Raw genomic sequence first — 9,534 nt, forward strand, 5'->3', positions numbered from 1 at the left:
CACCATTAGGCCATCTCCAACGTCGCCCCTACCCCTCCCCCACCCCACGTAGAGTGTGATTTCGGGGTGAAAATCCCCTCCAACCGTCCCTTCCATAGCCCACCTCATGTGGGGGAGAGAGACTGCTCCCCCACATATGGAGGATTTCTAATCTCCTCTCACTTTAGTTACTTCATTCTTTGTGATATTAACCTTTTTAAGTACCATAACTTGATAAAAATGTGTATTATGGTAGTACGAATAGTCTATAATTTTTTAACTTGAAAAATTGATGAAAAAATATCAAATAATTGAACTATAATATATAGCTAGGGGGAGTTGGATAAGATTAATGGTTGGAAACGTCGTGGATGTGAGGGTATCTTTTGAGGTGATATAGTAAAATATAATAGAAAATATAGATAGTAGGAAAAATATGGAGGGAATGGTTGGAGATGGAAATGCGTATGATATTCCCTTGCCTAAAACCTTGAATTTAGAGTAGAGAGAGAAATTACCTTTGGGTTTGTAGGAGGCGGCTCTAGGTGGAGAAGAACTACTTGTCACTTGCTACAATCTAGATTAGCTTAGATATATGTATTTGTTAGGATGAAGAGGTATCACGAACGTTGGTTGGTTCGTGTGAGTCTTAGTTTATGGGGGCGTGGAGCTAATAGTTAACTGCTAAAATTAGATGAAGATATTCAAATAATCTAGCTAATAGTTAGCTAGCTCTATTTGTTGGATATCTAATTCTACTAGTGAATTTTTAGTGAACTAACTATTAGCTACATTACATTCAAACACCTTCTATATAACACGTCGCACTGCAATTGTTCTAGGGTGGTAACTGCACCGTGTTGGCGATCTTGCAGCAGATCCTCTAGGACTACTATTGGATTAATTAAAATACGTACCATGGCACGGTCACTAAAAGAAAAAAAAATAAAGTGAGAACTAGGGAAGCGATATAATGGTAATGGCAACACAAATGTGCAAGCGTAATTATTGCAAAGGTTGAAACGTAATTAGAGCTGTAAAACACCATGTTCTACCTGCTTTGGTGTTCAGTTCTGAGTCTGATCTTACTGCAATGTCGAAATGGTGACGGTGCAGCGTGTTGGAGCAGAGCCTGCTGGAATCTGAAAACTCTAGTGCCCATGATAATACTCTGGACATCTGGACAATGAAGCAAAATCTTATGCAAATTGCTGTTGCAGTAGCTCGCAGGTAGAATCTCGGGCAGAAACCTGCAGGAAGAGCCGAACATCACGTGCGTCAGGAATAGATGGTGCAGTACGACAGTCAGTCAACCCTGGACCCAAGTCCTCAAGAGATTGTTGCTTCAACCTTGACTGAATGATATTTCGATTATTTAGTCAGGTATAAAATAAAAGCTGCATGCTTAGATTTGACATGAAAGCTTTGTACGAATATGGTATATCAGTAATCCGTATCCATTGTGTTAAGGTATGTCTTTAGAACAGCATGGCAGCTACAAGAATTGACAGCCCTGAAGAACAAAACCCAAGAAAGCCATTGCTGAGCGAACCAGCTAGCCGACAATGGTACATAGAACCTGGAGAGAATGAAGTACCCTCTGTTTCTCTTCTCCTGCTCGCGCCAGTGAAGATCGGCAGGAGCCAGCAGCTGAGTGGGAGGAGAGGAGGCAAAGCAACGAACTGGAGGCAGGAAGAGCCGATGATTAGCGATGCAATCTGCAACAACCCCTCGATTTCTGTCTGTGCTAAATGGTTTGAGTGAAAATTGAAAGAAGAAGAAAACACCGCATTCAAAGACATTAGCGGTGAAAAAAAAACAGAGAGACAGAGCATGAAAGCATCTCAAGCTGGGTTATGTACCCTTCATCTGGTCTAACTTCTGAATTTTTTGTTGCACTAAGATGCTCCCTACTCAGCCATGGTTTCAGTTTTAATCAGCCTCTCCTCTTTGCACTAAAGATTTGTATGCATCATGCAGGGCTGCATAATGTTTGCAAGAGGATAATGTGGTTGCATCTAGTACACACATCAAACTACTAATGGATCTCCTGGAAAGCTCGACCCTTTTTAAGGATCGACAACACTTTTTCATTATAAAATTGTAACAATCTCCTGGAAAGCTCCTCAACAATTATTGCTGAACAAAACATATCCTAATGGTTCATATCACCACCAATACAAAAAAAGGAATGTAGTTGCTAAAAAAAATAAGGAATGTACTAAAACAGAATCTCTGGGAGACATCCGAAGCTACTTCTGCTTCTACTACAGATCATCTCCATGCCAGGCCGAGACAACATCCTTTAACCCTGGTCGGATGCCCTCTTCCAATAGTTTTTGGTACTCAAGTAGATCACCACTTGTTTGTTTCATCTGAACGAGATGGCAGGATGGTGTGATCTCAAAGATCTGCATGTCAAACTGAAGGACACCATTGCCCCCCTCCTTCCTCCCTTCAATGCTGACAATGTTGTTGTCCTTCTTCCTTATCCTGAGATTCAGTGCTTTTGCGATGTCTTCAAGCTTTGAGATGATGGCCAACGCAGGCTTATCTGAAGTGAATCTTGTCTCCTTCCTGCACTCCTTGATAAACAGACCAGACAGGTCCAACCCTGCTGATAACGCGATGATTTCAAAGGCATTGAGGTTTGTGGCAACCAAGGACTTCATATCTTCGTGAGCAATCTCCTTGTGCCTAGAAGCAAGCACTGGGGCAGCATTTGTGGTGGTGGCATTCTCGCTAAGAACTTTCTCGTTCACTGCACTAATCTCCCTAGGACCTTTTCGGAACCAGGTAGACTCTTTTATCTCCTGAATTGAAGGTCTCATGCTGGGGTTGGGGTTCAGGATCTTGTATAGCAGCCTCTTGAGTTTGTGTGAAAACCTACTTGGGCACGTGAAATCTCTATCATGTATCTTCCGATAAATCTCCATCAAGTTTGGGCCCTGGAAAGGGAGGTAGCCAGCAGCAAGAACAAACAGGACGACACCACAAGACCAGATGTCTGATTTTGCACCATCATAGCCTGTCTTCATGATCACCTCTGGAGCTATATATATCGGTGTCCCACAGACCGTATGGAGCAGCCCATCTGTCCTCCTCGACTCTGAAAACGCGCTAAGTCCAAAGTCAGACACCTTGAGGTCCCCATTCTCATCCAACAGTAGGTTCTCAGGCTTCAAGTCCCGGTGGTACACGCCTCGGTTGTGGCAGTGATCCAGTGCATCGATGAGCTGCTCGAAGTATCTGTGTGCGTCAGCCTCCGTGAGCCTGCCGCTCCTCTTAAGCTTGTCCATGAGCTCACCCCCTTTGGCATACTCCATGATGATGTAGATCTTGTTCCGCGTCGCCATGACCTCATGGAGACGAACGATGTTTTTGTGTTCCACCAGCCGCATAGTCGTGATCTCACGCTTTACCTGCTCTGAGAGCCCGGCCTTGAGCACCCTGTCCTTGTCCATGATCTTGATAGCAACACCCTGGTTGGACTCGAGGTCCCTTGCATAGTGCACCTTCCCGAACGCGCCTTTCCCCAGCAGCTTCCCCATCTCGTACCGCTCCGTCAAAGTCTTCCCTCTGGTGTTCATATCTTTTATCTTGATGAAAACTGTGTGATCACGCACAGAACTAGCTTTCTGTTGTCAATCAGGTGGACTGTGCCTTATGGGTCGGACTCTGAAGGAGGTAGAGTGGATGCAGGCAAGGTGACCGCTGCTCAAGTCAAGGGACGAGCAGGCCTGCAGACCTTGCGCAAAAGCCACCAGACCGCTCAAGTATCTTCTATAAAAGCACATCTTTCAGCATTCCCTGATACTTTTGTTGGTGCTTCTTGTTACGGACTTGTGATCTGCAATACACAGAAAGAAAAGAAGCGCCATTAGACTCGACTCTGCAGCTGCAGCTGGAGAACCACATGAAAAGGATAGAAATATTTTGTCAGCTATTGTAAGGAGTAAGGACCGGCCGGATGCCAACAAAATCAGCCAGCCAAGCAAGGGCTTCGCCAAAAAAAAAAATCTAAAAATCATGATTGTGTATGCTATGTATACAAATAAGAGAACAAACTAGAAGAGTCGAAGAAACGACAACAAGATTCATTGACAGTCAATAGAAGGCACATAGAAGGTGAAAGGTAGGGGATGAATCTGATTTGATCTGAATGCAGTTTGTGTAAAGCCATCACCCGGCTATTTTGAACCCCAGCAAAAAAAGAGAGAAAGATCCGATCTCTCTAATAAGAATCCGTACCAAACAGCACCTTACAGATGAATCAAACCAAAATAAAACCTCAGGTGCTAATGAACCAAACAGCACCTAAGGTCATTACCGTTACAGCAAAAAAAAAAAAAGAGAAACAAACGGTGCTAATGAATCAAACGCAGCAGCTAGCGCCGGCAACCATTGCCATTACCGTTACCACTCCATCAACCCAACCAAACAGCACCTAATAAGAATTTCCCGCCGCCGCCTTTATTCTAATCCTGAATCTATAAACCAGGTCTGCAGGGAGGCGCTAGGTATACGATCGCCGCCGTATGGCGTCCTCATCCTACAGCGTGGATCCGTAAAAAGAAGTGTGATGGGAACGCGTGGCGGCTGCCGGTGTGCAAGTAGACTGATAAGGAAGACACAAGGTGGATTGGTTGGTTGCTGTTACGGCGTTACGTACCTTGCGACGACGACGAGAGCCAAGGCTTCTTCCGGGCGCTGCACTTTTTCAAGGCCAGGGGGCGTCGAGACGATCGCCGCCGGTGTTCCGGCGAGCTTGGAGAGGTGGGTGCGGGTGGGATGCGGCGACAGCGAGAGAGGGTCAGGTCAGGGGCGGCTTAGGGGCCTTTTATATGCCTTGACGAGAAGATAATGACCCGGGCGCTGCATGCAGGTCCGCTATCTAGACATCCCAACGATCTATCTATCTAGCCATCCATGGCCGTTTGATTCATCTGTGATGCCTGTCTTGCAATGCAACAACCTGTGTCGTCGATCACTCGTCACCGTGTGCGTGTGTGGCTATCTGAAGCGATGCCAACTTGCAACTTGTAATGGTATTCGATCAAAAGTTCTGAACCCACGTTGTCAGGTATGGTTTGTTATTAGTTCTGGGTGACTCATTGTCAGGTATATATATGGTTTGTTATTAGACACTGCTCCCACGACAACTTGCCTAATCATCACATGATTAATAATAATACCGCTACACCACAAACTTATTATGTCTATATATTATGTTTTTCTTCCCCACATATTATAACAAACCGGGTATAAATTGATTATTTGATGCACTAAATAAATTAAAATGCAAACTTTTCAACTACAAAGTTGCAGAACGTTTTGAGATCTACAACTTTTATTTTTGTTAATTTCATCATCCGACGTCGTTTACAAATTTTAATTTTAAAATTTGAAAACTTGAAACGTATTTTTCTGTGATAGGATGATTTTAAATTAGAACCTTGTCAACTATAAAGTTTCATAACTTTTAAAGATCTACAAATTTTATTTTGCTGTTTTTTCATCTGAAGTTGTTTGAAAAAAAATCAAATTTTATTCGTGCCATAAAGGTCGAGGCTAGTGATATGCGTTTATATATACATGACACTAATATATATATATATATATATATTCAAATATGTCACTAAACATATATGACATCTAAAGTTGTGACATGTTTATATTAATATGTCACTAAATAGATTTGACGTCTGAATTCAGTGATGTGTTTATATATACATGTCTCTAAAAATCACAGTAGATACATGTAAAATAAAAAGACGTCACTGAGTTATTGCCATATTTTTGCTAGTGACGCGTTTTATAATAAATGTCACATGTGCACAATAGTTAGTGACGTGTTCTTAAAAAAGACGTTAATGTGAAAATTAGTAACATGTTTTAAACAATTTTCACAGCACGTCCCTTTTAAGCGATTTTGAAGAAGTGAATGATTAAGGCAACAACAATCATTCAAAAGATCATTACCTATCGTCCTATCATATATATTCTATATTTTTTTTACTAAAATCATTGTAAAAAATTATCTCACTAAGTTTAAACATGTAATTGGTAGATAGAGAAGTATATGTGGGAGTGATATGTCAATTAAATGTATTTTTTGTTTTTCATATAATATATCATAGTACTACGTTCGGACTACAGGATATTACGCGACATCTCGGACATACCTTATAAAGACGCCTATGCTTCAAGTGTTGACTGCTTGCCATAATTTCTATTATATCAATAGAAGCTCAATGTAAATGCCAATTTGTTTTTTAAAATAATGTTGCCATTGTATTTTTTGTGCCAAAGATTATCATGCGAAAAGTAGCATGTCCTGGAACTTGTATGGGCCCATACGGTTATATCGTTCCACTTTTTTAATGTCTAGAAATTCCTATTTATTAAACGGTTTTTTAAAAAAAGAGAAAAAAGCATGTGCCGGAAGCAGGCGCGTCGCGCGTGCAGCTCAGGCAGTCATGCACTAGCCACATCTCGTGTCACCAAAGCAAGTTCGTAGCTCAGGCAATCAGACCGACAGGTCGCTCATTCACGATTTGTCCACCTTCAATCCCGTATATTTGGTATCAGACGATGGAAAATAGTTTAGGTGACGTGGACGGCGTCGTTGCACTTTATTCGGCAGTCGTTTAATATATTTAATTGGGCTAGCTTAGCTACATATCCATCCATCCTCCTGGGTTGGTGATCATAAACTCGGCGAAAATATTTCGAGTTTTGAAAGTTACTCCTCCGATGATGTTGCTAGTTCGTCGTCATCAACCCGTCTCGGTACAGTTTCGATCTTTGAGAACATCGATCGTCACATGTTGATCCATCGATCTTGGCATGCATCACTACCAGACTCGGGCGCTTTGCCGAGTGTATTTCTGTGCCGAGAGTCCTGCTCTCGGTAAACGCGTTCGTTACCAAGAGCAGGACTTTGCCGAGTGCGGCACTCGACAAAGCCACGGATTCCGATAGTGCATGGCAGACGACAAACCTTGGTTGTTGAGCGAGGTGGAATTTGCACCATCGAAAATCGAAAGTGACGTGCGTCCATTTCCATGCTCAAAGTATTTAAGAGCAAGTAGTCTATACCATTAGTAGCTAAGGGCATGTGCAATCCTAAGACGATGGAACAGTTTTCTAGGTACAAAAGACAACAAAGAAACAACTACATAGTACAACTCTAAGTCTCTGAATCATAAATGAAGTTAAGAGATACAATGTGTATGAAGAATCGTGCAGAGACGGGCTCTGTGACAGCCCTCCCAAGTTATCAGGCCCACATGCACCAATCCTTGCCATTAACGGCCTCAGATGGCTATGCACATGTACCAGGTAAATTAACAAGGCTATCGAGTTCATCAACTCAAACTCATCATCTTAAGGATCTCCCACATAACATGTACATTACAGTAATCACATTTGATACACACACACACACACTTCGGAGATAGAGCGGAAGACTTTACAAAACATACTTTTACAATTCCAGATCTCAAGTTTTACATCATAGAAAGAGTTGTAATTATTACAGGTCCTGATAGTACTCAAGTGCATGAATTAATACACGATTAGGAAAGGTGAAGCCTTTCCATAAGAAATAAACTAAGCATTAAAATCTTCAAGGCCTCCCCACGAAGCAACTATTAGGAGCTAAAGATAGCAAGAATCCCTCCTGCAGCAACATAGGGAATAAAACCCTTAGTATGCAATTACTCAGCAAGACTTACCCGACTAAAGAAAAGACTCTCAAGGGTATGCTGGATTTAGGACTCAAGGTAAAGCTTATCAATTATCGAAGACCCTTTTTGGCAGAAAAGCTTACTACCAGTTGATCCCTAAGCCAAGTTTTATTTCACAAGTTAGGTATTTACCTGCATATAGATTTGTGAAAGTTGCCTAGAGGGGGGGGGGTGAATAGGCAAGTTAAAACTTTTTCAACAAAAACTAGAAGCAAACAGGGTAAAACTGAATTGATCTCGAAATTCACCCAGTTAACTTTGGAAATGAGATGTTCTAAATGATCCACAGGGTTCAAAGTAGTAGATCTGAGAAGGGCACTTCTCAAAATCCACACACCAAAAAGATATAAACAAATCTTCCACGCAATGGTGAGAGAACGAAGAACACAAACAACCACAATGAGCAAGAACACAAGAGACACAAGATTTATCCCGAGGTTCGGTCACACCACCAAGGTGCCCTACTTCCTCGTTGAGGCGCCCACAAAGAGCCGGGTCTCTTTCAACCCTAGTCCTCCCTTTGCCGACCACAAAGGTCTAGCCCACACACTAATCTTTGCTCAAACGAGCGGGTAATACAAACTTTCTTTTGGTCTTCCACAAGATTTGGAGACTCACAAGCGACACCTAGTCGTCTAGGAGCTAGAAGCTCCAAGAGTAATGAATCCACAAAGAACTCGATGTAGTACCAAAGCTCGAATCAAGAAGAGCAAGAGAGATTTGGAGATGAAGCACCAAAATCGCAGCTCTTCAATCTCACTCAAAGATTTCTCTCCAAAGATTTGAAATGGGAGAGGCAAGAGGTGTGTGTGTGTGAGAGAGAGAGAGAGTGGGAGGTGTTTCTCAGGTTGGGAATGAAGTTTTTTTCGTGCTCTCCTGTGGGGAGAGAGGTAGGAGTGAGTATATATAGGTGGGGCTCCAAAACTAGCCGTTTTTGACTTTTCTGCCCAAAAACCGGTCCCAAAACCGGTTGAACCGGTTTTTCAAAAAGCTGCGCACAGCTTTTTGGCTGACACAGCAGACTGGCAGAAAAAAGTGAACAGTGCAAAAACTGGTTGAACCTATTTTAAAACCGGTTGAACCTGTTTCCACCAGACAAAAACTGGTTGAGTGTCCGGTTGAGTGTCCGGCTGAACCAGTATTTTCCAAAAAGGTGAACAGTGCAAAAACCGGTTGAACCTGTTTTAAAACCGGTTGAACCTGTTTTTCCAAAAATCAATTTTGGCCAAGATAGACTTAAAAAGGTTGTACTACATACTTTCACTAAGGATTAACAAGGGTAAAATGGAAGTTTTAGATCAAGGATTTTGAGCTTTAGTACCAACACCAACCTTCTTTATGGATCCCCCTTGATAGTACGACGATTCCTATACTCAAGTCAAATAAAATATAATTAAGTAAACTCCTTGAGTCATTGGTGTCTCAAGTGTGATTTCTCCATGGTGTTGCTTCATTAGGATCACAAACATCCTTGTCTCACCTTTTGAAGCAAACACAAAGCAAACCTTGTGACTTGTACCATTTCACCAAATATGAGTTCAAATCATGGCTTCAAGTCACCTTACTGATGCATCAACATGTTGTAACTCTTTATAGCTGATTAGTTCATCGACTTAGTGCAAGTACTCTCTTCTTCACCTTAGCCATGGTACCTCGGTCTACAAGCCGTCGCTTGGCCTTCACCTTCGCTTAGTTCCTCGAAGCCCTTTCCTTGCTATCTACACCCTATCAAGCCATTCTTGAGTCACATCCTATTGAGCATCCATTGAGAGAATCATTTCTTCAATATTGTGAACCTTGCTTG

At 42.2% G+C, this 9,534-nt stretch overlaps 1 protein-coding gene across 1 annotated transcript; it reads right to left on the bottom strand.

Moving 5' to 3' along the window:
* Positions 1-2,030: 2,030 nt before the first annotated feature.
* LOC103654347 (CBL-interacting protein kinase 14) lies at positions 2,031-4,810 on the bottom strand. The gene is made up of 2 exons (XM_008681191.3): positions 4,652-4,810; positions 2,031-3,829 (listed from the first exon to the last, which is right to left on the bottom strand). The coding sequence occupies exon 2, from the start codon at positions 3,567-3,569 to the stop codon at positions 2,247-2,249; it is 1,323 nt and encodes a 440-aa protein (XP_008679413.1). The 5' UTR covers positions 3,570-3,829; positions 4,652-4,810; the 3' UTR covers positions 2,031-2,246.
* Between the last annotated feature and the right edge of the window lie 4,724 nt (positions 4,811-9,534).

This window comes from Zea mays, chromosome 4 (assembly GCF_902167145.1).
Source record: "Zea mays cultivar B73 chromosome 4, Zm-B73-REFERENCE-NAM-5.0, whole genome shotgun sequence".
Lineage (NCBI taxonomy): Eukaryota > Viridiplantae > Streptophyta > Magnoliopsida > Poales > Poaceae > Zea > Zea mays.

Excerpts from the sequence above, each read along its gene's own strand:
- LOC103654347 (XM_008681191.3), bottom strand. The coding sequence starts at position 3,569 with ATGAACACCAGAGGGAAGACTTTGACGGAGCGGTACGAGATGGGGAAG.